Consider the following 27,283-nt stretch of genomic DNA (forward strand, 5'->3'; position numbering starts at 1 on the left):
GTTATAAGGTAACGACTGAAGACTGTCTTCCAGACTTCTATCGATAACGATAGAAGGCGCGAAGTTCAAAATCGTTTATAAGTTATATGATTATTATGATTAAGCATTGCAAGTTGGTATTATTTGTATGAAAGTGAAAGTACTTTTTAAAATAACTAAATAGGCTGCCTGTCAAGCCATTACTCCTACAATCATTGGGTTGTCCCAAGCCAAACAACACATGCTTTTGAGGATTTCTGATCAGAGTCCCACTATTCCATCGCGATGGACAAGGATTCCTGCCAAAATTTCTCATTAGACTCCACGAGCAGTTCGCACTTTGCTCCCCCGCCAGTTTGCGCTCCCAGAAGGAAGAAGACGGAGAAGCCCGCAGCTGAGGAGGCATCTCCCGAATGCTCCAACGTGACATCGTCATCCTCGTCCTCGACAACCACAATATCCATAGGCGCCTTTGATTCGCAATGCAACCTCCACAACGCCCGGAATCCCGAGGCCCCGAACATTGGCTATGAGTTGAACGTGGCCAAGTCCATATTGCAGAAGTATAGCACCCTCAGTGGGGACAACTTGTGAGTATGCTCTTTTAACCATGGTTAACCATGTAACTATAGTACTTGATCCAATCTTCCTATGCCCACAGGTTCGATCATCTTAGTGACATCATAAAGAGGGTGATTGACGAACGTCCTCCGAATGTGATAGACTTCTTCGAGGAATTCAGCCGCAATGTACGCGAACAGAAGTTCCACTTGCCAGAACGCTTTCCGCCCAGTGGCGTGTTTGATGAGGTGCGATCCTTCCGGGTGGCCAAGAAAATTCTCCAATCCATGAAGGTGAGCAGTGTGTTATGTTTTTAAGCAGATACACCATGCAACCACCATCTCGCATAGCTGCCCTATGTCATGGAGGGCGAGGATCTGATGGGCGAGGACCTGTCCGTCGAGGATTTGAGGACGAACGAGGATATGCGCATTGTCATCGACGATTCCATGCGATACTTCGTCACCTTCGACGAACGAGTCCAGCAGCTGCAGTTCTACTGGACACAATGCGGATTTAGCATCAGCAACGACGACATCTTCCAGCTGGCCAGCGCCATGAACCGGCTGCAGACGCATCCCTCAATCATGCAGTGCAGATTCTGGGGCTGCATCAACGGGCTGAAGGCCTCCTACTACATAGTGGAGGCTTCGCTGACCCGCGAGGAAATCGCCTCGCGCTTGGTCATGATGGAGGACGAGATGCGGCAGAAGCAGGTTCCGTTCCAGATGCGCAAGGACAGGGAGGACAAGCCACCGCCGCCGCACATTGGGCCGGAGCTCACGCCGGGCATCTATGGCTGGGAGGAATTTCCGCCTGAGGAGCTCGAAAAGATGAAGCCCAAGGCTGCACCCGTTCCCCTGGTGGAGGAGATGGAGTTCTACGACATTCCACCGGAGTATATTGGCAAGGGGTGCAATAGGTACTCCTATTTCGTTGTGAACTCGCTCTTTGACGACTGGATCGAGCTACCCATAGTGACTCCTCGACAGATCGTAGTGTCGCGGCAGATCAAGAAGTTCCTAACAGGCGATCTGGAGGCGGATGTCATTTCCTACCCCTGCTTCCCTGGAAAGGAGAAACATTACCTGCGCACCCTGATAGGTCGCATCACAGCGGGTACCTACATCGCTCCTGTGGGCTACTACAGGCGGATGACCAAGAAGGAGCAGCGGATGTTCGACGGCGAGGAAGAGGAAGAGGGCGAGGAGGAAGAGGAGGAAGAAGAGGAGGAGGAGTTCAACGAAGGCGAGGAGGAGCAAATAGAAGGTGAGCACGTGGCATACACACGATTCGCATAGCACTACCCGAATATTTTGCAGATAACGACGTAATGCTCTTGAAAAACGAGAAGTACGAGGCGGAACCACTGGGATCTCTGGCCACCCCAGTGGCCTGGGTTCATGTCAGGTCCAATATTCTTAACCAACAAGGCCGCGTTGTCTGGTACGACGAGGAGAAGGCCCGCAAGGAGCGCGAAAAGGCACTGGCCCTATACCTGAAGATGCAGATGCTGGGCGAGATGGAAGAGGAAGTGGAGGAGGAGGAGGATGAGGAGGAAGGCGAGGAGGAGGGCGAAGAAGAGGGCATGATCGAGGGCTTCAATCAGCCCGAGCTGGGTCCCAGTATCCTCTCCTCCTGTGCCAATGACATGAACCCCGAGGTGCCCGTTTCCTGGCTCGCCCGCATGACCAGCAAGTACACGAATCAGAAGGAACGAATGCTCGTGATGCAGTCGAACGTCTGGCCAGGCGCCTTCACGTTCATCTTTGAGAAGACCTGCGAGTCGATCTACTTGGGCTGGGGCCACAAGTACTACGCCCGCAACATTCCCTTCAAGCACTTGCCGATGGTGCAGGAGGAGTTCCCCCACAACCCAGAGGACTTCGTCGAGGCCAACGATCCGACTGTCGAGGATGAGGAAGCGTACAAGGCTTGGCTCCTCCGGAAGCAGCAGAAGGCCGAGTATGTGGCCGAAGACATCGAGGACTACGACGATGACGAGTTCGCCGATCAGTATGACGACGACTGAGTTAAATGAAATTGCTTGTTTTTGCGTTCTCATTCAAGTTCTGCAATAAAATGTATTGGCTTCGTGAGCTTTAGTTTGATTTATTACTTGCAAATAAAATACATATCGTGTATCTAAAGTGAATAATGTTGGACTTACACTTACTTCGCCCCCCTGTATGTACATTTACTCTTTCTAAACGGACTTTAAAAGTAAACTTAACTGCTTAACTGAAATCACACGTGCACATCGTCATCCTATAAATTGTCATTAAGTTAAATAGCTCTTCGAACCATATGTACATTGCAGTTTTCGTGTGCAATAAATGTAATTGTAATTTAGTTCGTTGGTTGTAACTCGGACACATGGAATCCATGAGGTCTTAATGGCTAAATACGGAATCGAACAAATTTGGTAATACAACGGGCATCACTACGCAATGTAGCAATGCAGCAGCTTACAGCTTCAAAGGTTCCTGGAGCTTCACTGTGGCATTTGCAGACTGCTTTATGACTTCCTGCTTGGCGGCAATCGCTTCGGGCTGTAATCGAACGTGGAAACTCTATAGAAGATAAGCAATAATACCCATATTATAATTTATACCTTGGGGACTACGGAGACATCTTCGCTACTGGGAGCTTTAATATTGCCCATGCTCTGAATGCAAAAGTTCTTCAGCTGATCCACGGAAGCGGCCAGCATATTGTTCTTGTTGTTTGCCAGCGTTATCTGGAGTTAATCAAGTTTAGTACATATCTGTCTATAATCACGTTCGAACGACCTACCTCTTTCTCAAATTTTTCCAAAGACTCATCGAAGCTGCTTACTTTCTGCTTATATTCCGGCCAGCTGTTACTTATTGTGGCCACATGGGACGTAATGTTTTCAGATCGATCCAGCAGGTCGTCTATTTTTGTCTGCAATAAATAAAGCGAATTAGCGCTGATAACGCAGCAGAATTTGGAAGAGATTACCTTGTGCAGAGATATTTCCTCGCTGAGGATTTTCGTTGTTTGACTTAGGGTATTATTCACATTCTTCAGATCGCTGGCCAGTAGTTTAAATGAATTGAAAGTGGTTTTGTTCAGCGCAGCAATATCATCCGATAAGTTTGCGGGTAAAGCGTTGGACTGAAGCGTGGGTAGCTGCGAGAGATTGAGCTGCAGGAGCATGATGTTCATTAGTGTGTTGATACTCAGCGTATACTGGTAGCAAGACCTACCTTTAAGGCTTCCGTTTCGGCCTGCAGTGTTTTCTGCACCTCGGTGTACTTATTGTAGTGCTCCTTGATGGCCTCTATGTCCGTGGCAACGGCTTCTATCTTGGCACCGAAGTCAGCCACCAACTTTTCGTCCTTGCCGTGGTTTCTCTGGGCTGCCACGGCCACCTCCAGGTTGCTAAAGTTGTTCCGCAGGCTCTCGATGGATTTTTGCAGCTCATTTATTTCCGAAATGACGGCGGTTTGGTTCTTCAGCAGGTAGGACGAAGTCTCGTGCCATCGTTGCAGGGTGTCCGGGAAGTTCTTGCTCATGGCAGACACTGAAAGATTACATAATTGAGGACGCACTGTGCGTAGCAGACTGTGTACACCATACCCTCTTCGATCTTCTGGCGATAGTCGGTGAGTTGCTGGCGCAGATCGAAGTAGAGCCAGTACAAAATGCCCACAATCAGAATGCCCATAATGCCGAATAGAAGCGGGCCGCACATGCGGAAATAGGCTATTTTTCGATGGCTGCGGCGACTGCCAGCGACATTTGTCTGAAAAGAACGCAATATTATTGGGTTGCTGCATATTTCACTCTTTTTATGGTGGGAGGCACAATTCCCAATGAATTTGTATCTTCAGATACTCGTTAGCTGGGAAAGTTCAATTGGGCAGGTTCAGATACATAGATACAAATACAGCTAACCTTGTACTTGATCGAGTATGTGATTGGCGATGTAAGCACCAACTAGCGTAGAAATACCTTACCCATGCGTAATCCTCAGGGTCGTCGGTCGAGACGGAGAGCAGCTTGTCCTGGGAGTTGGTGGCTCCGGGGACTCTCCGGTTGGCTCTCTTGCCCGAGGACGACTGGGAGGCTATCAGGGCGTCCAGCTCCCGACGCTTCTTCATTTTCTTTCCGGACCGCAGGGGCACCTCAATGCGATGGTGGCAGTCCATGGGGTCGTCTTCTAGAAACTCTGGTCTCCAGTGAAATTCTTGCAATCGGTCGTAGGCCCAAGCTATTACATTTTCTCAGCGTAGTCCAGTCGCTTTTGTAATTCTGGAGCAACCATAACATGTACTTATACTGATAAAAAAGATACTTCTGCGCATGATTTGAGATTACGGTGATTAAGATTAATCGCTGGTTATCGATAAGCGATGAAAGTTATTTTGGAAATTAAATTGACTGCCTATGCTAAATATACCTTTAAAATGTGCTGCTTTTCAAGTACATTTCACTTGGATCCTCCGAAGATGATCCATTAAATTGACCCAAAATGTGGGGGCGTTCGATAGGTTTGGTAATTTCCGGATTCGTAATAACGGTCTCACTGCCCCCAAAAGACTTGCATTGATTTTTACGCCGTGCTCGCTTTATCGATCTAGTTTAATTAAGTTCATAGCCGTCAAAAATGTTCTGTGCGCTTCTGCTCGTCTGCTCAGAGTTTCCGTTTAGTGTTTTCTAACGTTGGCCTCCATTTGTCCCATAATATGTTCGTTGACGCCGACGTACTGTTGCAATAGGTGCTCCTCCGCTGATTTCGAAATGGCCAAGAACAGCTTTAAGACTTTAATCAGCCAGAAACACAAAACGTTTCCGGCGGACCTAAATATGTACGGAATGAAGTGTAAATCGCAGCTGCTGGAGGATCAGGAGAACGTGACTCTGATCATTAATCGGCGGAACTCAATCCGCCAGAAGCCGAAGAGTTGGGCTTGGACCCTGCTGCGATGCAGGTGGCAAAAGAAGCTAGTTCTCTTATTAATATTTATTTGTGTGTGCGTTCTGATTGTTTTCGCCAACACGCATCTCTTGGTTCGCGGCAACATCCTCTCGGCCTTCCTCTCGAGCCGGCTCACCAAGCACTCGCACGCGGAGAAGCAGGAGGCGAGGTATCCCGACATCCCGGCCACGACCCCGCCAGTTCCCCCGGTGCTAAAGCCCACGCACTATCTGCTCAACTACTCCGCCACCCAGCTGGAGCTGGGCTCGCACTTGAACGGCCTGTCCTCGGACTACAACATATTCGTCATCTACACGCGGGAGAACTACCACTTGAACCTAAAGTTCGACCTGTTCGCCCACAGCTTGCTGAAGCATACCAGTGCCCAGCTGCATCTGCACGTGATCACGGACAGCGAGAGCCAGCCATCGGTGCTGGAGATCCTGCAGCGACAGATCAGGCGGTTCCGGCGGACGCTCATATACACCATATATGACGTGAAGGTCTGCTCGAGCATCATACAGGACATAGCCGCCAAGTTGTCCCCGTACTTCAGCTCAACCCCGAACTCGTACTACAGCGACTCCCTCTTTTTCCTGTCCCTCGGCCTCCACAGGATCGCCGACAGGAGCCTGAACAGAGCCATTCTGCTAGATTGTGATATAGTCTTCCGATCCGATGTCCGACTGCTGTTCAACGAGTTCGACAACTTTCTGCCGCACCAACTGTACGGACTGGCGCCGGAACTGACCCCCGTCTACCGCCACATCCTCTACCGCTACCGCGTGCGCTATCCGAAGACCAGTTTCGGGAATCCCTACTATCCGATTAACAACGAAGGGGGCAACCAACATAGCCGGGTCCACCACGGCTATCCTGGCCTGAACTCCGGCGTGGTCCTGCTGCTCCTCAACCGCATCCGGAACTCAAAGTCCTACTTGGAGAAGCTGACCCACTCGGAGGTGCACACCCTGGTCGCCAAGTACTCCTTCAAGGGCCACCTCGGCGACCAGGACTTCTTCACCCTGCTGGGATACGAGTACCCGAACTTGATCTACAGACTGGACTGCATTTGGAACCGCCAGCTGTGCACCTGGTGGAAGGATCACGGATACTCACAGATATTCGACGCTTATTTTCGGTGCGAGGGCAATATTAAAATGTACCATGGCAACTGTAATACGCGTATTCCAGAATAAATAAAATTGTTATAGGAATATTAAATTAATTAACTTCGGCAGATTTTTATTGGCGATTCAATGGGATGTGGGTATATAAATATTGATATATAAAAATGCAATTTAAAAATAAAAGAAACTCGCCTATCAATATTTTAATAGCTAATTTTCAAATATTAAAACGATGTTATCGATAGGCGAGAAGCAAGAGAGTGGAAACAGGCCGATTTTATGGCCCAATTCGCACAGGGTGTTTCGTGTGCGTGATTTCGCCTCTTGTTTCTTATCTTTAACCTTCATTTCTGGCTCCGTTTGGCTATGAATTAGGAGGATTCCCGAATAATCAGTCGAGCACACAGTTAACGATGGCGCCGAATGCAGCAGTACCAGTGGAGCGATATGAGCCGGAGAACATCGGGATCAACGCCATTCTCCTGGGGCCGCCGGGCTCCGGCAAAGGAACGCAGGTGGGTCAAAATTACATAATGATGTGTTTTTTGTGACACGGACGCCATGTAGTCTATAAATAAATACAACGTGTTCAAGTGCGCGGTTTTTGTTTGCAAATAATCGGTGAACTCCCAAATTCTCTTGAAAGAGAATCAAAACTGGTGAAGTTATATAAGAAGATGTGTACATGGAAATGTATACGTATGTATCTATGTACCAAGTATGTATATATGCGTCAAGCGGTGTCTCTCTCTTGACCCTGAATCAAATCAAAACCTTGGCGAGATGTGGCGACTTATGTGGGTCACCTTTAGGCAGTCGAGTGGGTATTATGTAGACCATCTATTAAAAGTCTACCAGAACTTTCCTGGCCTCAAGAAATGCATCTTATCTAGCCGATTGCTAATTGCTTACCTTCCGATATGGTGCTAAATTGATTAGCTTTAACTGAAACTTATCAATGTTTTTAATTATGCCAATTTCAGGCTCCCCTGCTGAAGGAGAAGTTCTGTGTGTGCCACCTGTCGACCGGCGACATGCTGCGGGCGGAGATTTCATCCGGTTCGAAGCTGGGAGCCGAGTTGAAGAAGGTCATGGATGCCGGCAAACTGGTCTCCGACGAACTGGTCGTGGACATGATCGACTCCAACCTGGACAAGCCCGAGTGCAAGAACGGATTCCTCCTGGACGGATTCCCCAGGACTGTCGTACAAGCTGAGAAGGTAGCTGCACGTGTGAAGCACTTTGAACTCTAGGGTCTAACCCGTTCGACCTGATCTTTCCAGCTCGACACATTGCTGGACAAGAGGAAAACCAACTTGGATGCTGTCATCGAGTTTGCCATCGACGACAGTCTCTTGGTGAGGCGCATCACTGGCCGCTTGATCCACCAGGCCAGCGGGCGTTCGTATCACGAAGAATTTGCCCCTCCAAAGAAGCCAATGACGGACGATGTAAGTATATCTATAGGACGTTTCCCAAGAACTCTAAATGAAAGGCGACTTGGGGTACTTGCAGGTCACTGGAGAACCCCTAATCCGTCGCAGCGATGACAACGCTGAGGCTCTAAAGAAGCGACTGGAAGCATATCACAAGCAGACAAAGCCGCTGGTCGACTACTACGGCCTGAGGGGTCTGCACTTCAAGGTGGACGCCGCCAAGAAGTCCAGCGACGTCTTCTCCACCATCGACTCAATATTCCAACGCAAGCGTCCTGCCCAGGTCCAGTTATAATTTGTTCATGCGCAGTGATCAACTGCTGATAACTGCCTCCTGACAATTATTTCGAGACACACACAACGTTTAAGCCTAAAGTCATAGTTGCATCCGGAAGTCCTGAACATACGAAATTACCTTTGCAGGTCGACTACTTTCCTTGTACAGATTTCTAAGGTGTATGTGTTTGTTACTTTTTACATTTCACTATTTGTAACTACAATACAATTTAATAAAAAAAAAAAAAAACCAAGAAAACAAGTACATTTTACGAGACATGACTGCTTTAAACTGGGCTGCGTTCAAATGAGGGATGGACGACGCCAAGTTCAAACTTCCCACAATTGTTTTCCGGAAAGCTTCTGGAATATGGTGCGGCTGACTCAGTTTCGAATCGAGATTTTTAGCGTTTGATGAATAGCCACTAATTGTTCGGAGAACTATTTATTATTGCAATCAACTTTAAAGCGTCTATTAAAGGGTCATGTTGCACGGGCTTCAAGTGTAACAAATAAGGAATTGCTAATGGAAATCGCTAATGAGATCGTTAAATCTGGTAAACAAATAACATATCGCCAAGTTAGCCCGTCCATCGTGGCTGCGACGAATCCCTCGCAGAGCGACTTTCAATAGACGTTTAGTACTCAGACGTCACCTGCCTGATGTTAATGTCAATTTAAGTGTGTATAACTATCGCACATATATTATATAAATTTATAACGACGATTGACTAATCACTGGGTTGACTTTTCAGCAATAGCGACTGGCGCTTCAAAGTCTAAAGTGTGTGCAATCCCATATGGATACGAGCCGAGCTCGAACACAGGCTCACAGCGCGCGGTGTGTGTTGTGTATTACACTTGAAGTTCAATCCCAGGTAAAAAGTGGGCCCAGGTATAAAAGCCCACTTCATAGAAACATTTCTCAGTTAGTTCCAGCAGCTGAATTGCTTCACATCTATCCGCACCGAGTCGCCACAAGTCGAGCCCCATTGTAAGACCACCGCACCGCACCGTTTATAGTTTTTGAAGCCGATCGGCTCGGGTGGTCGACTGTTGGCTGGTGGTAGTCCACACACTCATGGACGCAGCCAGACGGGCAACCAGTTTCATTGTGTGTAAACAGTGACATCTTTTCAGCCAGCGAATGTGTTTCAGATACGCATGCAAAGTGGACTGGCTGTGCATTAATTTGCATACAAATCCCATAATTCCACAGATACATTTTGTGAATGCAGTCGGGCTCGTTGGCTAGTAAAAATATTTTTCCATCGACCAGTAAAATCCCCTGCTCACAAAACTGGTTGACTACTGGTTGCCCGACCAACAGACCCACTAAGCCACAAAAGTGCTGAATAATGAATAAAAATACATACATACTTACCCCAATTCGCCCGCAGAAAACTCCAAGATGAAGATGATACTTGCGCTTGTCGTCCTTGGACTGGTACTGGTCGCCGCCGAGGATAAGTACACCACCAAGTACGACAACATCGACGTGGACGAGATCCTGAAGTCAACCCGCCTCTTCGAAAACTACTTCAAGTGCCTGGTGGACAACGGAAAGTGCACCCCGGAGGGTCGGGAGCTCAAGAAGTCCCTGCCGGACGCCCTGAAGACGGAGTGCAGCAAGTGCAGCGAGAAGCAGCGCCAGAACACCGACAAGGTCATTCGCTACATAATCGAAAACAAGCCCGAGGAGTGGAAGCAGCTGCAGGCCAAGTACGATCCTGAGGAGATCTACATCAAGCGCTACCGCGCCACCGCCGAGGCCTCCGGAATCAAGGTGTAAGGCCGATCCCGGTTCCGGAAACACTTGGTTATGTGCACTGTTAATTAGGTCTACGTCTATATCTGATCATCAAAATTATTTCTACGATCGTGCTCAGAATAAAGAGATTTGTTTTTTACCATACACCTGCTGCGTATATCGTTCTCGAAGGAAAATTTGCCAGGCTACAGAGAGCTTATCAATTAACTATGACTAGCCTCCTGCTACTAGAACGATGATTAATCTAAGCACAATTAAGGTCTTAGAAAAAAATTCACAAGATTACGACTAGACCCTAATAAGCGGCTTATATATGGCGGGCGATTTGCATTAACATTGACAATAAAGGCGGCTACGGTTAGTTGGCAAAAACATCGCGTGCTGCTCGTCTTGGTTCTGAGTATTACTTATATTATTCTTAAAAGGGGCAATGAATCGAATCCGATGGGCGCAAGTAACTCAGCCGTGAAAACCGTCCTTCAAAGAACAAACAATGTACAGCGAATTATTAATGTCACGGCAATTCACATCGCGAATCAAAAGATATTAAATATTAAATCAGTATTTTAATTACTTATAAATGTACAAAGCTTAGTGTAAGGTTGTGGGCAGTGTTTACGTTAATGTTTCACCCTGGGCGACGCACGCCTCCAGATAGTCTATGCGCCGCTCCAGGATCGTTAGTTTTTCGTTTAGCACCGCCAGACGAGAGCGACAGGACATATCTGAAAGGATATGATGATAGATAGCACACGATGATACAGTTTATAATGTCAACAGTATACATAAACCCTATTTAGGATACTTTTAATATGGGATCTTTTAGCTTGCTATATATAGCTTATACAATTCTTGGGCATTTAACGATACTTTCCATCGCTGTAAAGAGTATAATTCACTGATTTAGTCTATAAAGATAGTTGATGCAGGGGAAATTAGGCCGCATTCGCATGACTTGCCGGACCCAAGCCCAACTACCTCGCACTCTTTGGCTTATTATTTATCACAGTATTTAGCGTGCTTTAAATTATCCATAGAAGAAGCGAAAGAGTTTATCCAATTTATTCAAGTGATTAATTCGGATAGAGATAGCGCCGACTTTTCGTTTTAGCCCTCCGATGTTACATACATTCATATGCATATGTATGTAGATACATATATTGCCATACATATAAACCACTCGCACAAACCGCTGTTTGTTTCTATTGACTTAAGACTCGAGTAAATAAAGTCAATGTCACTGATGAATATTTGTTAGTAATATTATTTATGCGTTTACCCACACCTACAAATCAAGTGTGAATAAACACGCACACACACCCACACGTGCGAGAGAGGGAAGTGGGTGCTTCGTGTGCAGGTTGCTTACCAAAAGAGTTCAGAAAGTCGGTGATTCGCTTTATGCTGGCAGTTATCACTTCAATATACTCCCTGTTTGCCCAGTCCTGGTGGATCTGCTTTTGGATCGCCTCTCTGTGAGCCCCACTCATCTTTATTTATTCTTATTGTTTCAGTTCGGTTTAATTGTGTTTATCTAGAGGTGGGAGATGGGTTGGGCCGGAACAATTATCGACAAGAACTTGGAACTTTCGATTGGCATACAGTTACTGGTTCAAATTTTGACTCCACCAAGAAATTTAAATAGCGTTTTACAACACACCTGACTACTATTTAAATATTACGCGGGAAAGTGCGAGGAAAGAAAAAACCTAATTTAATCGTCTGCCAACTATAGCGGGTAAATATAAATAATAAAATTATATAAAGGGTTATATTACAGTATTGGGGTAGATACAGCCGAATATATAAAGAAATTTATCGCAGCACAATATATGTATATCGATTTTGCGTTTGCTAGATTTTATATTTACCGTGGGTTATTTTTGGATGTCTTATTGTTTTAAATTATATTTTTTAAGGAATTACTGCAAACCAGCAAAGTATGTACCCATTTTGCGGTCCGATCCCGCGTGTTCCAATCGGAACGAACCGAACGAAACGATAGCTATTGATGCCACTCACGCACACGCACACATACATAAACTAGGTGGCCCCGTAAACTACAGTGTTTTTCATTTGGTAAACAAAAAATGGACTTTATCGACGACTTCATCGAGGAATACAAAAGCAATCCATGCTTGTGGAAGGCGGACTCGGCGGACTTCAGAAACCGCAGCCGCCGGCAGGAGGCCTACGCGAAGCTCATCGAGGTGGCCACCAAGCACGGCGAGATGTACAATGTGGAGCGAACAAAGCAAAAGATAAACAATCTGCGCTGTGCATTTCGTCATCAGCTGAGGAAATACAACGAGGTCAAGAAAAAGGGCGAGAAGTACGAGCCCTACTGCCCCAAGCGCCGCTACTTCGAGTCCCTGATGTTCCTCAAGGACGAGGAGATCCCCGCCGACAAGAAGTGTAAGCGCGAGCAGTCGGTCTGCATGGACAACTCCATGCAGCTAGGGGCGCCAGAGAACGGCGACGAGTATTCCGACGCCGAAAGCCTGCACAAGCCCCCAAAGCCGTCGGCAGACTCGATCAAGATGTCACCCAACAACAGCGCCAACGAATTCTGTGCCAACATCTTCGAAGAGGCCGCCGCCGCCGCTGCCGCTGACCCCGTTATCAGTATTAAGACAGTCAACAACGCCAACAGCCATGCCAGTGGCGCTACCATCAAGGAGGTCGAAATCGTGGTGCCTGCTAACAACAGGCTGCTGTCCGCCCGCAGAAAATCCGTGCCCGACTCTATAAAGTCTCCGCCTGGCGACCCCGAAACGCCGCAGTGCAAGCGCGTCGTCGCCCAGAACCAATCGAAACTGATCAGTAATCAGAGCCCGAGCCAGAAAGCCAATCACATAATAAGGAAAAGGTCCTCCTCGGTCTCGTCGCAGATTTCGGAGGACAACGAGCCGCCGCCAGGTAAATTCCGGGCGGACATTTCCACCATTGACTTTGAGCGCCTCTTTTCGCTGGCCCTGAAGAGTGCGGACAGCCAGCTGGACGACCACTTCTCCAACTTCGGAAAAATTATCGCCCACAAGCTTCGCTCCATGGACGGGACACAGGCTATCTATGCGGAAAAGATCATCGCCGATGTGCTGTATCAGGGCCAGATGAAAATGCTGTCCTCGCTGAGTATACACCAGTTTATGGGCGTGGACAATGCAACAGTCTACCTAGAGAGCCACAGTAAATGATGGCCTGGCCCCTTTAAAGACGTACTTTTAGAGTTTATGTAATAATAAGATGTAAAGAGACAGTCATGTGTACAAAGACATGTTTTATTTAAAGGAGGGATTCCTTTCAGCCGCCTAATCCCTAGAAAATCCCCTAAGCTACGAAACCAAATGCTAGGGATGATGTCGAGACTAGTTTATTATATTCGATGCATGAGAATAACATTTAGATGCCATTTAGGCACTGTCGTACTTCCTCAGAAGCATGGCCCATACGTCCGGGTATCTAGTTTGCAGAAATGTGGTCAGCTTTTGGGCTTTTTGCGCCTGTTGTGGGGAGCAGTTCCTGCATTTTCTGGTTATAACTTCTGGCAGGGCAGCTGTAAGAACCAAACTCGAATTAATTACATTTTGGGCTCATCACCAAATGGCTAGGAATTCAAGGACTTAGGACTTGGGAAAGTGTTGTATCTGAACACTAAACGATTATGTTTATTACCTTTGAGTTGAAGGCCCAGTTGGTCGCATTCGCTCTTGCCCAGGATGCACATAATCTGGCGGCTGACCACCACCTGGTTGTTCAGCAGCTTGTTAATGTTTCTCTCGTCCGCTTGGACACTCGATGAAATGAGAATGATAAGAAAAATAAAATTAACGACCAAAGAAAGCACTCGGTTTTTATTTAGAAGTAGCATCCTTTCTGAACGCGAGACGGTATAGTATAACTGAATGTGGAGCAGAAACTGTGTATCTGTATCCCGCAGATATTCGTGCATGCGCAAAGGAGCTGGTCTTGGCAAAATCACGGGAAGGGTAAGGATTGCTAAGCACTGCGATTACAATCCGAATATCTGATGAGATGCCACGTACTATGTACATGGCAATCTGCAGTATATGATGATAGCCTTCCTTCAAATTGGATAGCTCGGTATTCTATGCTTCTGTTGGAAGCATCTGCGACATGTTCCAAGCATTTTTGTACCGAAGTTGCAAAGGGCAGCCCAGAAAGTAAGTCAGCACCTTCTGTTCCATGCGATAAGGAGGTAAATAAAGAGCTTTCAATGTTTTTGCGTTGTGCTTAAAAGTTATGTTTTACTAAAACAACACATTAAGTACTTTGCAAGGCAGTCAAGACAAGAACAGAAGTATCCTACGGTTTAATTAATTATAATAGATAGTGTGTAGAGTAGACGACTTAAAATACAATTATATAGATTTAATATGTATGTATGTCTTATATACATTTCCTAAAACTTGAAAGCTTTATTTAAATATTTTTACATGCAAGTATGAAAATACATTTGACAATATAGCGAAATATTATGTTTTATTAAGTTCTATTGCGATACAATGGGGCTCTTTTTATCTATGTCAGATATATTCGCGTTGTTCTGCGGGGCAGCTCCGTTCCCAGGGCTGGCCGGGATGGCTCCCGCCCGGTCGATGCTCCACGGATTCGAGCCGGAGATGGGCGAGTCGGCATGTCCAAAGCCGGTGTGATTATCGTGCTCCACGGCATTGGTTCCGTCGTATTGCGTGTTCTCTAGCCGGGTGATCAGCCGCTCGTCCTCCTCACCAAACTCGCCGCCCATCAGCGTCGGCTCGCCCACCACCATCACGTCCTGGGAGGAGAGGGAGAAACTGGGACCGGAGGGGGAACGCTTCTGGTTCGTCACAGGCGGCGTGTTGGAGTTGTTGCCACCACCCGAGTTGGAGCCCTTCCGTTTGCGCCTCTTGTTGGGTGGTCGTTGCGGATCCTTCTTGCCGGGCGGAGCCACCATGCGCTGCCACTTCTGGAACAACGTTGTCTTCAGGCAGTCGCGCGGACTCAGGGCGTACGCCTTGTGCCGCGACATCAGCTCCTGCATCGGCTCGAGGATGACGCAGAGGCGCAGATAGTTGAGGGTGGAGTTTGTGATGCCAGCCCGCGTGATGTTCTTGGTTATTTGATCTAGCAGCATCGGGTCAGGCGGCAGACTGGTGCCGATCACGGACCTTGGAATGAGCTCGCGGTGTCCCTTAATGGTCATGTGCCATGACTTGATGCGCATGTAGTCGTCGTACATAAACTCCAAGATCAGTCTTGCGTCGGCGCAGACCTTCGTGAAGAAGGGCTTGCCGTGCTGCGTGATCACCGTGCACTGGTCGCAGTCCAACGTGATGGACGTGTTGTGGAACGACTCCTTGGCATGCTTCAGCTGAAAGTACAGGTCCGAAACGCCGCCCTCGTATATGCTGCGAAAGAAGCGCGGGATGAGCGTGCGTCCGATGGTGTACCGCTTCGGTCCGTCCTCCAGGCAGAACAGAATGGTCAGCCGGGCGTCGTCCTCGAAGAACTCCGTGGTAAACGAGTCCCACCAGCAGTTGTCGCTCTCCTCGTTGCGCTGCTGCAGCCGCTTGTTCAGCTCAAAGACGCGGTGTTCCGTGTGGCTAAAGTAGGAATTGTGCCGCCTGAAGCCCTGGTCGATGCGCTCCATCTGCTGCGGCCCGCCCATCATCGGGTGGTTGCCACCGTGGCCGAATGGCGACGACGGCGGCATCGGATTGAATTGCCCGCCAACGCCGAATACCGTGGGCGATGAGAAGTGCCCGGCCTGGCCGCTGTTAAACGGAGTGCCCGAGCTGGCCGGCCGGCTGAACTGGCCGAGTCCCGAGGAGGGCGAGCCGAAGGGCCCGCCAACCGGACCATTGAAATTGCCCGCCGTCGCCGACTGCGGGTAGTTGCCGGGAATGTTCTGCGCACCAACAGGTCCGGGTGTCGATGAGCCCGAGGGAGCAGGTGAGGAGGTATACTGAGGTGTGTTCGAGCCAGGCTGGTTGGAGTTCTGGAACACGATGGACTGGTTGCCGGCTGGCGAGGATTGGCCGGCGGGCGGGTACGGATTCCCGGCCGAGTTGTACGGCAGGCCGCCCTGCGCGAAGCCGCTCTGGTTGCTCCCGTCCGGATTGAGGACCGCCGAATTGGACGCGGGCAGCATTGATCCACCCTCGGAGACCGCCTTCCAGCTGCCGTCGTCAATGTTCGCTTGAGAAGTCATCGTATTGCCAGCGTTCAAACCCCTACGATTCATGCCTGTGGTCGGTTCTATCGGGCATTCGCGTCGGCCTGTGGATGGAGAGGAATCCATTAGTTTGAACCCATTATTATTTCGGCGTTTTGGGGGTTTTGGGTTCGGTATATTTTTATGGTGCCCATGCGTATGTGTATGCACTTGTCTGTATGTCGCACTGCATTTACAAAATATGTGTGTACACACACACACTTTTCACGGCCCGTTCGCGTTCGAAATGGAAAACGCTGCGAAGGGCAGGATCAGCCGGATTTCAGTGCAGGCAGGCTGCTCCCGTATACGCACCTTGCAAAAGGCATACAATATTTTAATTCTTAAAGCACAAACACATATAAATGTATCTACAATTTAAGAAAACTGATTGGCCTCCACCGATAGTTTTGCCATCGCTTTCCAAATAGCAGATTTCGATAGGTGAGAACGCAAGCGTGGGTTTGTCTTGCGTTTGGAACAAGCGAAAAACAACCTATCGCCTGAAGGGTTTTCATGTTCTTGAACCCATTTTTTGTATGGCGTTTAGTAAAATTAATGCATCAAGACTCGTTCTCATAAGTTGTTTGTAGTTTCTTAGAAATATCATAGCACCCTTAACGTATTGTACATCAATTGCCACATATACCCTCTAAATAATTGATTAATTAATTAATTAATTGTAAAAAAACCTATCGATATGTCAGGCCCACTTAAACCTATTCCAATTCCAATTCCATTTCGTTTCACTTTGTCCCGCGCCGCACCCTTGACTTAATAATTTAGTATGTGCCGTGCCGTAAAAATTTGTAATCAAAATATGGTTGTAAGACTGTTGCTTTAACGTCGGTAGTTTATTTTATATTTATGTAATTTTGGCCTGTGACACTGCAAGCCCGCGGTGTGATGCAAATGTGTTCGATTTTTATATACTAGAGTACGTGTTTAGGTATGTTATTTATAAACTGCATAAATTTCGCACATCTTCCCGTTTCCTTTGAATGGTAAACATATTTTTCGAAATTGAATAATCAGACCTACGCGGAAACTTATTGGCCATAAGCCGCCGAAAACCCTCTGCTTATTTCCAAGGGCTTGTGAAAATGTGCTTCGCTATGCAGTTATATATGCACATTCCTGTGTATGCATGTGTGTGCTGCAGTGTGCGTTTCCTACACTTTAAAAAATGTTCTTTCACTTGCAGAGCGAGAAAAATGTCAACCGAGAGTTTGAACAGTTTGAGCGACAAGGAGCTGCACAGGAAGCTAATCCAGAGCGGCTTCCCCAGCACTCCGGTGACGGAAACAACGCGAGCGGTCCTCATCGAGAAGTTGAGAAAGCACACGCGCGCCGACAAGCTGAAAAAGAGGAGCAACAAGTACGTGCTGTACTCCAAGGAGCAGCAAGAGTCGCCCCCATTTCCACAGTACCACCAGTACCACGCCCCCCAACCGCCCCAAAACTATGCCAATGGCCTTGACAACAATAACGACCTGGACCTGACCGCAGGCTCCTCGGCTTACAATCGCAGCTTCGACGAGAGCGACTCAAGCCCGCTTCAGTTGTCCGCCTCCAAGATGTACGCCCCACCACCGGTTGTGGCTTCCAATTACGATGGGGACTGCTCGCCGCACAGCTTGGGGCTAAATGGCAAATACCGGCAGCCATGCTCCATGCCGTACGCCATAGACACGTCGAATAACTATGGGAAACCGAGCGGAAAAGCTAAGCTGTCCGACGGAGGCGTGGTAAATAGACTGCTCAGCTTTCGGGACACCACGATCCAGCGGAAGTTCAACTATCCCACTGGCCAGGCGTCGAGAATCCCGCCCAGGAACGATAAGCTAGCTCGGTTCGCTTTGTCGGACCTTAAATCCTTCATCAGGAATCCCGACATCAGGCCCTATGTAATACCACGAGTGCTAATTTCGCTGTTCTTAATATTTTTGACAATAATCACTGTCCTCTATGTGGGCAAAAGGTTCGAGCAGAGTCCCATCGATAAGACCGCGCTGAAGTATACATTATGTAACCCCAACGATATGCAAATGATCAGCGAAAAGGTGAATTGCATATCAAAAGATTCGCTAAGGGGTGCGCTGGACATGAGCGAGGAACTCTTTAGGCATCTGAACGAGCGAGCCAGGCTCCATCACTGCAAAGATGCCAGTTTGTCGCCCGCTTTGGAAATAGGAGAGTTTGTGCGAGAAATGGTCAGCAACCCAAAGACACACAGGGGAAATCTGCACAGCAACTTGATGGCTGCAAAATATCTGATTACCGAGAATCCGCAGTGGAGCATCCAAGTGGTGGATTCTACGAAGCATGTTGGACAAACCTCGCACTTTGAGCTGTCTGAACCCAATCTGCCGCTCAAGTGCATTGTTTTGAAGAAAGTTACCCGGTTTTTCACCGTGATCGGTGCGATTCTCTTGATAGTCGCTGGATTTCTCATCGTATACGTTGCGGTAGTAATATACCGAGTTAAGCAGAAGGAAGCCCTGTTGGCGGTCGACCAGTTCCAAAAGGACATAATAAACGAACTAATTTATTTGAGCTCCCAGTCCGAGAGTCCCGAGGTGATCATTAGCGAGCTGCAGGAGAAGTTTCTGCCAGTCAAAAAGCGCTCAAAGCACTTGTCTTCTTGGAACAAGGCCCTCAAGCAGCTGGAGAAAAACGATAGCCGTGTGCTGTTCGGTATGGTGAATCGTGACGGGAAGGCAATGCGCACAATTGCGTGGAACAGGAACGTTGACAAAAAGGATGTAGGCCTGGTTAAGAAGTGGCAGAGTCCCGCCTTCGACAACTCGAACAAGATTGCCAACCCGCCGACTCCCTGCCTGAAGATTAGGCACATGTTCGACTCCTCAGAAGTGGACCAGGCCAATCTGAAGCAGTCCATCGTAGAGTCGATCATCGAGAAGGTCGGCTCGCGCTGCAAGATCTGCGATGTCCAGCTGGACGTGCAGTCCTGCTGCGTGTACATCCGCTGCGCCAGCGAGGAGGACGCCGGCACGATTCACAACGAGATCAACGGCTGGTGGTTCGACAAGCGCCTGATTTCGATTAAATTCTTAAGACTGGAACGCTACCTGAGCCGTTTCCCCAAGCCCTCGGCCGAGCCACTTTACTTTCACACCAACGAGGCAGCTAACACTCACTCATAAAACACACAACTCTACATTAGATACTTAAGTTATTAAATGCGAATTTGTTTTACATGTACAACTGGAGTTGTTGCTTTTATTTATAAACTAGACTTTAAACTTAAAAGCTGCTAAACACTACCACTACTTTGCTAGGGAGTTGGACGACAGAGCGCTCTCCCCTGTTTCCAAGTGTTTGATGAGCCGGTACAAGGCAGCAGCCTCTTTGATTTTGCTGAAACCCACGCAGAAGGCTTCGATTTCAATGAACAGTTCCTGGAAAACATAACTAGAGTCACTAAGCACAGTCGAGGAAGTGGTAGTAGAGCATACCCTAACGTTCACAATCTTGTTTCGAATCAAGGACTGCAGAAATACGCAAACGAGTCGCACCAGGCGAGATTGCATGTACTTGTCCTTGACAGTTTCGCAAGTCGAGATGCAATTGCTGATGTACAGGTGAATAAACTCTGTGGGCAAAGGTCCGGAGGTGGTTAATCTGGAATGAGAGCTCGAGCATTTTAAAGAAGCCTTGAATACGCGATGTTTGCATTCCTACCGGTTGACCACCTCCATGGAGTGAAGTGTTATGTCCATGTTGACCAACACGTTGAAGTATTCAGTTATGTCGGAGGTCGTCATCAGTCTTAGCAGGATCTCAATGGAGATCAGAGGATTCTTTTCCACGAGCAGAGGTAGCTGAGATGGAGAAAGCACGGATAAGACATATGTATCTAGCAATGCTTTCGAGTCTTACCTTGTCCGGGGTCAGTCCATATTGGCGCGCAATGTCCGTGTTCTGCTTCAGCAGGTCGTCGAAGAGGATGTGCTGGTTCTGCAGGCTGAGTGGCTGGAGGAAAGCCTGCTCGATAAGGTGCTTTGTGTTGGGGGTAACGTAGTTGGACTTGTCGTAGATGATCTCCACCTTGTCGCTATTCGACTGGTTTATCCAGAGCAGCTCGTCCTCGAAGTCCATTAGGGGCGGGGCGATGGACAGAAACATGTTGGTACGCTGATTTTAATTTACAATTATCAGACTTTATGTTTGCCTTGCAATTTTGTAAACAATTTTAGTGTGACCGCGTTGAGGGGTTCTTAAGAACAATCTGCACATGAGAGTGGACCATTTGAAAAATGACTTATGAAAAATTGCGCCTAAGGGTGTTGGGTTACTCAATTGCCAAAAAATACAAATTTTAATATAAAAAAACAGTTGAATGTTTTATATTTAAGCATGTTTCAAAACTTCCATCGTTCCGAATCAGAGCAATTGCACCGACTTCTGCATGCGTTAGCCATTGAGCCCTAGCGCCTGCAGTCTGGCCACACTGCATCTGTTGCACGGCTGCAAATCGCAAAGCAAAATAAAATGCGCCGCGCTTGAATTATCCATCTTTATGGACAGAAAAAACCTTCATACTCGAAAAAAGACACTAAATGGATCGCGGGAAAGGAAGCGGCTCCAACCGATCGCAGAAGAAGGTTCCGCTGGGCGGAGAACTCTTTGCGCTCGGCAAGAGCGTACGCGATGATTCCAAGTCGAAGATCCTGCCCATTAAGGGCATGTCCTCGTCGGACCGCAAGCGCGAAGCCTCCAGCGCACTGGCCAGTTCGAGCAAGCGGTTCCGGGGCAACCTGAAGGACGCGGGCGCCCCGGACATGTCCTCCGGCAGCAGTCAGTGCGAGACGTGGGAGCAGTTCGCCGTCGACTGCGATCTGGAGACCGTGGTCGAGACGATATACGCGGCTTTGGAGCAGAACGACAGCGAGACTGTGGGCCGGCTTGTATGCGGCGTTATAAAGCAGACAACGACGAGCTCCTCGCGCTCCAAGGTGGACAACATAGCCCTTCTGGCCCTGATCTACGTGGCCAAGGTGCAGCCGAGTATATTCTGCACGGACATAGTGGCCTGCGCGCTGCTTTCCTTCTTACGGCGGGAGGCCAACGTGAAAATGAGGTACAACACCAACCTGCACATCCTCTTTGCCAATCTCCTGACCCGGGGCTTCATGGAGATTTCTCAGTGGCCGGAGGTGCTGCTCCGCATCTACATAGACGATGCGGTTAACGAGCGCTACTGGGCGGACAATGAACTGTGTGCCCCGCTCGTGAAGAACATATGCGCAGCCTTTAAAACCCGCACGCCACACATCAGTCTCCTCCGCTGGGATGTGAGCACGTCCTTGCCTTCTGGGCAAGCACACAGAGACAGCATGACCGTGGACGACGATTCCGGGGACAATTCCACACAGAGCTTGGATGCAAGTCCCTTAAATACCGAATCGGAACCAATTCCCGACGCCATGTGCACCACTAAATCCAGATTCAGCGATGCTGTGGTGCAGAAGCACGTCAGCGACGCCATTCGGGATCAGCTCAACAAGCGACAGCAGCAGGATAACTACACCAGGAACTTCCTAAAGTTCCTGTGCACCACATCCGGCATTGCAGAGGTACGATGTCTGAGCATTTCCCGCCTGGAGCTGTGGATCCACAATGGAAAACTGGTCAAGTTCGCCCAGCAATTGCTCTCGTACATCTGCTTCAACATCAAGGGACGCAACACACAGGACAACGAAGTGCTCTTGGTGCTGGTGAAGATGCGGCTCAAGACCAAGCCCCTAATAAACCACTACATGTCCTGCTTGAAGGAGATGATTTTTCTGCAGCCGGAGATCTTGAGTACTGTAATGAAACTGGTCGTGCAAAATGAGCTATCCAACACCAGGAATCCAAACAATATGGGGATGCTGGGTAAGAGGAAAAAACTCTTTTAAATTGCAATCATAATCCTTAATTTCAAACTTTTCCAGCGACAATGTTTCAAACATCTGCTGATCAATCAGCTGCCAATCTGGCTGAGATCTACCAGGAATTCTTGCTTCAGCGGGACGATTGCCTGCGCACCCTGCGCGTTTTCTTAAGGGAGCTTGTGCGGATGCTGCGCTTCGATGTGAACCTGGTCAAGTTTTGCAAGACGTTTTTGAGTGAGCGGGAGGACCTGACTCCGCAAATCGAAATGTTCGAGTTTAAGGAGCGAATATTCAACTCAATGGTGGACATAGTGTGCCTCTGCATGTTTCTATCGGCCACCCCACAAGCTAGGGAAGCCAGTTTGTCCCTGAAAACCAATCGGGACACCAAAAACAACCATGCGCTGCTCAAGCTGTACAATCAGATGTCGCAGATTCAGTTGGACACAGTGTCCTGGATGTACGAAACAGTACCCACGCTCTTCAAGATTCCGGCAGCGGAATACCACCAGGCGCTGCACAAGCTGCTACTGCTGGACAGTCCGGAGCAGTATTCCCGCTGCGATCAGTGGCCGTCAGAGCCGGAGCGGGGAGCAATCCTGCGGATTATCTCTGAGACGCCGATTCACGAGGAGACCCTGCTGCGAATCATATTGATTGGCATCACCAAGGATATTCCCTTCTCCATCGCAAACACCTTTGATGTCCTGCTGCTGGTCATAAAGCGAGTTTCCGGGATGAAGGCCACCAATATTCCGGCGGTGCAGGCCAACAAATTCGACATCATCGACTTCCTGTTCAGCATGTCCGAGTACCATCATCCGGAGAACATTCGCTTGCCTGCGGAGTACGAGCCACCAAAGCTGGCCATCATCGCTTTTTACTGGAAGGCGTGGCTCATATTGCTTATGATATCCGCCCACAACCCCTCCACGTTTGGAGCCTTCTGCTGGGACCATTATCCCACAATGAAGATGATGATGGAGATTTGTATTACGAATCAGTTCAATAATTCATCAGCCTCCAAGGATGAGTTGCAGGTGCGTGCTTAATTATATAAACCAACTGGTGGGGCTACAATGAAGATTTTTCAGATAATAACCGTGGAAAGGGATCACATTCTGCAGTTCGAGACGTACTTGGCTGCCCAAACATCGCCGCATGCTGTTATCACCGAGGAAACTGCGATTCTGATCACTCAGCTCATGCTGATGGATCCGATGGGCACTCCGCGCAAAGTGCCGTCCATGGTCCTGGATCAGTTAAAGTTCCTTAATCAGACCTACAAGCTTGGCCACTTGTTCTGCCGCTGCCGCAAGCCGGACTTGCTGCTGGACATAATTCAGAGGCAGGGCACCACGCAATCCATGCCTTGGCTTTCCGATTTGGTTCAGAACAGCGAGGGCGATTTCAGCCATCTCCCAGTGCAATGCCTGTGCGAGTTCCTGCTCTTCAACGCGCACATCATCAACGAGGAGAATAGCCGCGATGCCGAGCTGGTCAATTTCCTGAGAAACCTTATATTTGACGGCAATCTTAGCCACCAAATCGTTTGCGAGCTGTTGGACTACATCTTCAGACGCTTGTCGTCCACGGTGAAGCAATCGCGAGTCGCTGCTCTTTCGGGTCTGAAGATAATCTTCAGGCACTCTGGCGACTTTGAAAACGAATGGCTCCTGAAGTCGCTCCAGCAAATTCCGCACTTCTACGAGGTGAAACCCTTCATAATTCCCCAGCTGCGAGCTGCCTGCCAGGTGGAGAACTGCCCGGAACTGATTATGGCGTACATTCAGTTCATCACTGCGCACACGCTCAACGATCCGGTCAACGAAATGCTGGATCATGTCATCGATATGGCGCAGCTGATTGTAGAGCGCAGCACAATGTTTCAGCACATTATCATTTCGCAGGAGGACTACGACTATGTGCCCGACGAGAACCGCATTCAGACACTGAAGTGCCTTTTCGTCATGTTCAACAACTATATAATTAAGCTGAGGGAGTACCACGAACCGTACGAGTGGACCGAGTATCCGGACCTGCTGATGGTTCAGTTTGACGATGGAGTACAGCTACCGCTCCACATTAACATCATCCACGCCTTCATTATCCTGCTCACCTATTCCAACAGCAACATGCCCGAATCGATACCCATTTTGGACTATTGGTTTCCGCCCGGACGACCAGCGCCCGTGGCCTTTCTGCCCAGCATGCCGCAGGAGCAGGTGCAACTGCTGCCCGACTGGCTGAAGCTGAAGATGATCCGCTCCTCGGTGGACAGACTAATTGAGGCAGCTCTCAACGACCTAACGCCGGATCAGATCGTGCTCTTTGTGCAAAACTTTGGCACGCCGGTCAACTCGATGTCCAAGCTGCTGGCAATGCTGGATACCGCTGTACTGGAGCAGTTTGATCTGGTGAAGAATGCCATTCTGAACAAGGCCTATCTGGCGCAACTAATTGAGATTCAGCAGGCGCGGGGTGCGAAGAATGGGCACTACACCGTACAGGCCCTGGATCTGCATTCCCACTCTCAGACCGTGCCAGATCTGCCCAAGATCAGTGTGGTCATTCAGGAGGCCGTGGAAATTGATGATTACGATTCTTCAGATTCGGATAATAGACCCACTAACTTCCTGGCCACCAAGGAGGTGGCCCAAACCATTCTCACGCAGCCCGACCAGTTGACTGAGTCGCGAAGTGACTGCCGATCCTTGATTCAAAAACTCTTGGACATGCTTGCAAGCACGCATAGCAATAGAGCGGATGTGGTTAACGCCATAACAGAGGTGCTGGCCGTGGGTTCCAGTGTCACGATGAGCCGTCACGCCTGCACATTTTTAAGGACTTTCTTCAGCTGCATGCTGCACAGCGACAAGTATCACATACTGGAGAACGCTCTCCAAAAGAACTTAAGTATGTTTAAGCACACGTTCGCCGACTCCAGTCTGCTGCAGAAATCAGAACTCTATCATGAGAGCTTGGTGTTCATGCTGAGAAACTCGCGCGAGATTTATGTGCAGCAGTTCAAGGCGAATACCGCCTTGGTGGCAAGAAAGCGGATCGTCCGGGGGATCGTACAAAGCTTCGATCAGACCAAGGACTGCCAGACCGTGGCCAAGTCCAAGAGCGATCAGCTCTTCCACAACGGGCTCTTCATTGACTGGCTGTCCGAAATGGATCCCGAGATAGTTTCCACTCAGCTGATGAAGGAGCGATTTCTGTTCTCAAAGTCCTGCAGCGAGTTTAGGTTCTATCTGTTGTCTCTGATCAACCACCAAACCAACTGGGACACGATCGAAAGGATTGCCGAGTACCTGTTCAAGAATTTCCATGAAGACTACGACTACGCCACGGTCCTCAACTACTTCGAGGCGCTGACCACCAATCCGAAGCTGTGGAAGGGCCGCGAGAAGTACATGTCGAAGAACGTACGGCCGGATGCCTTCTTCATGCTGAGGCCCTCTGAACTGGAGCCGTTCTCCCACTTCATCCTGCACGAAGGGCTTTCCGAGGTCAAGCTGGACAGCAAGAACTATGATTTCAAGCTCTGCTCGCGAATGAACCTACTGTTTAAGCTCACGGAGAAGCGACGAGGCCTCATGGTCAAGGTAATGGAGCACGTGGAGAAAAGTTCGGTGTCCGACTACTTGAAACTGCAGGTTCTCCAGCAGATGTACATTATGTATCCGCGCATCAAGTTTCTGAAACCGAGCAAAACCGGCGAGCAGGCGTACAAATTGCAGAATCTGAAGGGCTGCCAGGCGGACAAGGTGTCCAACAATCTGATCACCTGCTTGGGCAGTCTTGTGGGCAAAAAGGACTTTGAAACCCTGTCCACGGACACCGAGCTGCTCCTTCGCAAGCTGGCTGCCTCCCACCCGCTGCTCTTCCTTCGCCAGCTGGGCGTGCTGTCGTCCATTATGCAGGGTCGGGCCCAGCTCAGCATGAAGGCCCTGCGCGAGGAGCACCACTTCCACCGATTTGTACAGATCCTGAGGACGCTGGAGCTGCTGCAACCAACAATCTTTGAGGAGGCGTACAAGAACGAGATCCAAAACACGCTGTCGTGCTACTTCAACTTCTTCAAGCACCACAGCAACGTAAAGGAGGCCTGCCAAATGCTGAACAAGTTTGTGCAGATGCTCCAGGCCTACATCAACTACAATCCGTCAAGTGCTCTGCTCTTCATCGAACAGTACGTGGGCATCCTCAAGGAATTGGCTGCCAAATACACCTCACTGGGCAAACTGCAGGTTTTGGTCCAGGCCGTTGCCCTGCTGCAGCACAAGTCGCACTCGGCGACGGAGTTGGACGACGAGGAAGTTAAGTACGAGTATGATCTGGATGAGCATTTCGATGTAAAGCCATCGGCCACCAAGCCCGTGGTAACCGAGGATCCCATCGAAGTGAACCCGCAAACGCCCATCGATGCGGGCAGCAGTAGGGGTCCCTTATCGGTTCTTACCTTGGGCTCGTACAGCCGGTCGAACTACACGGACATATCGCCGCACTTCCTCGATCTGGTCAAGATCATAAAGCAGTCCAACACGGAGGACGTGGTCTTGGGTCCAATGCAGGAGCTGGAGTGCCTCACTTCCAAGAGATTTGTATTCATCAACGAGCTGTTCGAACGACTGCTCAACCTTATATTCTCGCCGAGTGCCCAGATCCGGTCCATCGCCTTCATCATCCTGATCAGACATCTGAAGCACAATCCCGGCAACTCGGACATCAACCTGTGCACCCTCAACGCCTACATTCAGTGCCTGCGGGACGAGAACTCCTCGGTGGCAGCGACGGCCATCGACAATCTGCCGGAGATGTCGGTGCTGCTGCAGGAACACGCAATCGACATCCTAACGGTGGCCTTCTCGCTGGGCTTGAAGTCGTGCTTGAACACTGGCCACCAGATCAGAAAGGTTCTCCAGACTCTAGTGATCCAGCATGGCTATTAAGCATTCGGTCTATAAGTTAGAACCGTCATCTTATGTACATTGTAATCTTAGCTCCTAATAATAAAGTGTATTCTGCGGTACGAGATTTTTACCACATTGGAAACGCG

At 48.9% G+C, this 27,283-nt stretch overlaps 12 protein-coding genes and 1 long non-coding RNA gene across 16 annotated transcripts; 7 read left to right on the plus strand and 6 right to left on the minus strand.

The window, feature by feature from the left end:
* Window positions 1-130: 130 nt before the first annotated feature.
* On the plus strand, window positions 131-2,639 carry LOC6615833 (radial spoke head protein 6 homolog A). The gene is made up of 4 exons (XM_002040167.2): window positions 131-569; window positions 641-833; window positions 891-1,809; window positions 1,863-2,639. The coding sequence occupies exons 1-4, from the start codon at window positions 265-267 to the stop codon at window positions 2,570-2,572; spliced, it is 2,127 nt and encodes a 708-aa protein (XP_002040203.2). The 5' UTR covers window positions 131-264; the 3' UTR covers window positions 2,573-2,639.
* On the minus strand, window positions 2,637-4,859 carry LOC6615835. Of its 2 annotated transcripts, none has more exons than XM_032716607.1 (7): window positions 4,527-4,859; window positions 4,147-4,312; window positions 3,774-4,090; window positions 3,526-3,711; window positions 3,337-3,468; window positions 3,155-3,280; window positions 2,637-3,113 (listed from the first exon to the last, which is right to left on the minus strand). In XM_032716607.1, exons 1-7 carry the CDS (start codon window positions 4,716-4,718, stop codon window positions 3,009-3,011), a joined length of 1,224 nt encoding a protein of 407 aa, XP_032572498.1. In that variant the 5' UTR covers window positions 4,719-4,859; the 3' UTR covers window positions 2,637-3,008. The 2 variants fall into 2 exon arrangements, with proteins under 2 accessions (XP_032572498.1, XP_002040205.1); XM_002040169.2 differs by having other exon boundaries at window positions 2,637-3,092; window positions 4,527-4,857.
* Window positions 4,860-5,089: 230 nt separating this feature from the next.
* On the plus strand, window positions 5,090-6,720 carry LOC6615836 (xyloside xylosyltransferase 1). Its single transcript, XM_032716606.1, has one exon. It carries the CDS (start codon window positions 5,311-5,313, stop codon window positions 6,685-6,687), a length of 1,377 nt encoding a protein of 458 aa, XP_032572497.1. The 5' UTR covers window positions 5,090-5,310; the 3' UTR covers window positions 6,688-6,720.
* Window positions 6,721-6,939: 219 nt separating this feature from the next.
* LOC6615837 (adenylate kinase) lies at window positions 6,940-8,607 on the plus strand. Its single transcript, XM_002040171.2, has 4 exons — window positions 6,940-7,133; window positions 7,602-7,838; window positions 7,902-8,069; window positions 8,134-8,607. Exons 1-4 carry the CDS (start codon window positions 7,032-7,034, stop codon window positions 8,347-8,349), a joined length of 723 nt encoding a protein of 240 aa, XP_002040207.1. The 5' UTR covers window positions 6,940-7,031; the 3' UTR covers window positions 8,350-8,607.
* LOC116800631 lies at window positions 6,966-7,595 on the minus strand. Its single transcript, XR_004361525.1, has 2 exons — window positions 7,334-7,595; window positions 6,966-7,186 (listed from the first exon to the last, which is right to left on the minus strand). It is a non-coding gene; the product is annotated as an uncharacterized LOC116800631 (long non-coding RNA).
* A 608-nt stretch (window positions 8,608-9,215) lies between the features above and the next one.
* Window positions 9,216-10,245, plus strand: LOC6612995 (ejaculatory bulb-specific protein 3). The gene is made up of 2 exons (XM_002037450.2): window positions 9,216-9,324; window positions 9,731-10,245. Exon 2 carries the CDS (start codon window positions 9,742-9,744, stop codon window positions 10,120-10,122), a length of 381 nt encoding a protein of 126 aa, XP_002037486.1. The 5' UTR covers window positions 9,216-9,324; window positions 9,731-9,741; the 3' UTR covers window positions 10,123-10,245.
* A 407-nt stretch (window positions 10,246-10,652) lies between these two features.
* On the minus strand, window positions 10,653-11,664 carry LOC6612996 (probable protein BRICK1-B). Its single transcript, XM_002037451.2, has 2 exons — window positions 11,471-11,664; window positions 10,653-10,826 (listed from the first exon to the last, which is right to left on the minus strand). The coding sequence occupies exons 1-2, from the start codon at window positions 11,589-11,591 to the stop codon at window positions 10,717-10,719; spliced, it is 231 nt and encodes a 76-aa protein (XP_002037487.1). The 5' UTR covers window positions 11,592-11,664; the 3' UTR covers window positions 10,653-10,716.
* A 460-nt stretch (window positions 11,665-12,124) lies between these two features.
* On the plus strand, window positions 12,125-13,370 carry LOC6612997. The gene has a single exon (XM_002037452.2). The coding sequence runs from the start codon at window positions 12,192-12,194 to the stop codon at window positions 13,296-13,298; it is 1,107 nt and encodes a 368-aa protein (XP_002037488.1). The 5' UTR covers window positions 12,125-12,191; the 3' UTR covers window positions 13,299-13,370.
* Window positions 13,371-13,458: 88 nt separating this feature from the next.
* On the minus strand, window positions 13,459-14,227 carry LOC6612998 (allergen Tha p 1). Its single transcript, XM_002037453.2, has 2 exons — window positions 13,777-14,227; window positions 13,459-13,657 (listed from the first exon to the last, which is right to left on the minus strand). Exons 1-2 carry the CDS (start codon window positions 14,051-14,053, stop codon window positions 13,515-13,517), a joined length of 420 nt encoding a protein of 139 aa, XP_002037489.2. The 5' UTR covers window positions 14,054-14,227; the 3' UTR covers window positions 13,459-13,514.
* A 261-nt stretch (window positions 14,228-14,488) lies between these two features.
* LOC6613000 (LIM domain-binding protein 2) lies at window positions 14,489-16,749 on the minus strand. Its single transcript, XM_032716604.1, has 2 exons — window positions 16,634-16,749; window positions 14,489-16,383 (listed from the first exon to the last, which is right to left on the minus strand). Exon 2 carries the CDS (start codon window positions 16,346-16,348, stop codon window positions 14,615-14,617), a length of 1,734 nt encoding a protein of 577 aa, XP_032572495.1. The 5' UTR covers window positions 16,349-16,383; window positions 16,634-16,749; the 3' UTR covers window positions 14,489-14,614.
* Window positions 16,750-17,087: 338 nt separating this feature from the next.
* On the plus strand, window positions 17,088-19,546 carry LOC6613001 (inner nuclear membrane protein Man1). 2 transcript variants are annotated; one of them, XM_002037455.2, is made up of 2 exons: window positions 17,088-17,267; window positions 17,523-19,546. In XM_002037455.2, exon 2 carries the CDS (start codon window positions 17,533-17,535, stop codon window positions 19,483-19,485), a length of 1,953 nt encoding a protein of 650 aa, XP_002037491.1. In that variant the 5' UTR covers window positions 17,088-17,267; window positions 17,523-17,532; the 3' UTR covers window positions 19,486-19,546. The 2 variants fall into 2 exon arrangements, with proteins under 2 accessions (XP_002037491.1, XP_032571525.1); XM_032715634.1 differs by having other exon boundaries at window positions 17,088-17,255.
* Window positions 19,529-20,554, minus strand: LOC6613002 (CCR4-NOT transcription complex subunit 11). 2 transcript variants are annotated; one of them, XM_002037456.2, is made up of 4 exons: window positions 20,222-20,549; window positions 20,024-20,163; window positions 19,798-19,963; window positions 19,529-19,740 (listed from the first exon to the last, which is right to left on the minus strand). In XM_002037456.2, exons 1-4 carry the CDS (start codon window positions 20,465-20,467, stop codon window positions 19,609-19,611), a joined length of 684 nt encoding a protein of 227 aa, XP_002037492.1. In that variant the 5' UTR covers window positions 20,468-20,549; the 3' UTR covers window positions 19,529-19,608. The 2 variants fall into 2 exon arrangements, with proteins under 2 accessions (XP_002037492.1, XP_032571527.1); XM_032715636.1 differs by having other exon boundaries at window positions 19,529-19,963; window positions 20,222-20,554.
* Window positions 20,555-20,901: 347 nt separating this feature from the next.
* On the plus strand, window positions 20,902-27,272 carry LOC6613003 (integrator complex subunit 1). The gene is made up of 3 exons (XM_032714615.1): window positions 20,902-22,219; window positions 22,279-23,258; window positions 23,313-27,272. The coding sequence occupies exons 1-3, from the start codon at window positions 20,902-20,904 to the stop codon at window positions 27,174-27,176; spliced, it is 6,162 nt and encodes a 2,053-aa protein (XP_032570506.1). The 3' UTR covers window positions 27,177-27,272.
* The last annotated feature ends 11 nt before the right edge of the window (window positions 27,273-27,283 follow it).

The sequence above is a fragment of the Drosophila sechellia genome, chromosome 2R, assembly GCF_004382195.2.
Source record: "Drosophila sechellia strain sech25 chromosome 2R, ASM438219v1, whole genome shotgun sequence".
NCBI classification, from domain to species: domain Eukaryota; kingdom Metazoa; phylum Arthropoda; class Insecta; order Diptera; family Drosophilidae; genus Drosophila; species Drosophila sechellia.

What these genes read in the sequence shown, in the direction of transcription:
- LOC6615833 (XM_002040167.2), top strand. Translation starts at nt 265, where the DNA reads ATGGACAAGGATTCCTGCCAAAATTTCTCATTAGACTCCACGAGCAGT. An exon ending in ACCCTCAGTGGGGACAACTT is followed by an intron (nt 570 to 640) that starts GTGAGTATGCTC and finishes CTATGCCCACAG; the next exon opens with GTTCGATCATCTTAGTGACA. An exon ending in CGAGGAGGAGCAAATAGAAG is followed by an intron (nt 1,810 to 1,862) that starts GTGAGCACGTGG and finishes AATATTTTGCAG; the next exon opens with ATAACGACGTAATGCTCTTG.
- LOC6615835 (XM_032716607.1), bottom strand. Translation starts at nt 4,718, where the DNA reads ATGGACTGCCACCATCGCATTGAGGTGCCCCTGCGGTCCGGAAAGAAA. An exon ending in CCGAAACGGAAGCCTTAAAG is followed by an intron (nt 3,712 to 3,773) that starts GTAGGTCTTGCT and finishes ATGCTCCTGCAG; the next exon opens with CTCAATCTCTCGCAGCTACC. An exon ending in AGGAAATATCTCTGCACAAG is followed by an intron (nt 3,469 to 3,525) that starts GTAATCTCTTCC and finishes TATTTATTGCAG; the next exon opens with ACAAAAATAGACGACCTGCT.
- LOC6615836 (XM_032716606.1), top strand. Translation starts at nt 5,311, where the DNA reads ATGGCCAAGAACAGCTTTAAGACTTTAATCAGCCAGAAACACAAAACG.
- LOC6615837 (XM_002040171.2), top strand. Translation starts at nt 7,032, where the DNA reads ATGGCGCCGAATGCAGCAGTACCAGTGGAGCGATATGAGCCGGAGAAC. An exon ending in CTGTCGTACAAGCTGAGAAG is followed by an intron (nt 7,839 to 7,901) that starts GTAGCTGCACGT and finishes TGATCTTTCCAG; the next exon opens with CTCGACACATTGCTGGACAA. An exon ending in AGAAGCCAATGACGGACGAT is followed by an intron (nt 8,070 to 8,133) that starts GTAAGTATATCT and finishes GGGTACTTGCAG; the next exon opens with GTCACTGGAGAACCCCTAAT.
- LOC6612995 (XM_002037450.2), top strand. Translation starts at nt 9,742, where the DNA reads ATGAAGATGATACTTGCGCTTGTCGTCCTTGGACTGGTACTGGTCGCC.
- LOC6612996 (XM_002037451.2), bottom strand. Translation starts at nt 11,591, where the DNA reads ATGAGTGGGGCTCACAGAGAGGCGATCCAAAAGCAGATCCACCAGGAC. An exon ending in CGACTTTCTGAACTCTTTTG is followed by an intron (nt 10,827 to 11,470) that starts GTAAGCAACCTG and finishes ATATCCTTTCAG; the next exon opens with ATATGTCCTGTCGCTCTCGT.
- LOC6612997 (XM_002037452.2), top strand. Translation starts at nt 12,192, where the DNA reads ATGGACTTTATCGACGACTTCATCGAGGAATACAAAAGCAATCCATGC.
- LOC6612998 (XM_002037453.2), bottom strand. Translation starts at nt 14,053, where the DNA reads ATGCACGAATATCTGCGGGATACAGATACACAGTTTCTGCTCCACATT. An exon ending in ACTGGGCCTTCAACTCAAAG is followed by an intron (nt 13,658 to 13,776) that starts GTAATAAACATA and finishes TGGTTCTTACAG; the next exon opens with CTGCCCTGCCAGAAGTTATA.
- LOC6613000 (XM_032716604.1), bottom strand. Translation starts at nt 16,348, where the DNA reads ATGAATCGTAGGGGTTTGAACGCTGGCAATACGATGACTTCTCAAGCG.
- LOC6613001 (XM_002037455.2), top strand. Translation starts at nt 17,533, where the DNA reads ATGTCAACCGAGAGTTTGAACAGTTTGAGCGACAAGGAGCTGCACAGG.
- LOC6613002 (XM_032715636.1), bottom strand. Translation starts at nt 20,467, where the DNA reads ATGTTTCTGTCCATCGCCCCGCCCCTAATGGACTTCGAGGACGAGCTG. An exon ending in ATGGACTGACCCCGGACAAG is followed by an intron (nt 20,164 to 20,221) that starts GTAAGACTCGAA and finishes TCTCCATCTCAG; the next exon opens with CTACCTCTGCTCGTGGAAAA. An exon ending in TCCATGGAGGTGGTCAACCG is followed by an intron (nt 19,964 to 20,023) that starts GTAGGAATGCAA and finishes CTCTCATTCCAG; the next exon opens with ATTAACCACCTCCGGACCTT.
- LOC6613003 (XM_032714615.1), top strand. Translation starts at nt 20,902, where the DNA reads ATGGATCGCGGGAAAGGAAGCGGCTCCAACCGATCGCAGAAGAAGGTT. An exon ending in AAACAATATGGGGATGCTGG is followed by an intron (nt 22,220 to 22,278) that starts GTAAGAGGAAAA and finishes AAACTTTTCCAG; the next exon opens with CGACAATGTTTCAAACATCT. An exon ending in CCTCCAAGGATGAGTTGCAG is followed by an intron (nt 23,259 to 23,312) that starts GTGCGTGCTTAA and finishes AAGATTTTTCAG; the next exon opens with ATAATAACCGTGGAAAGGGA.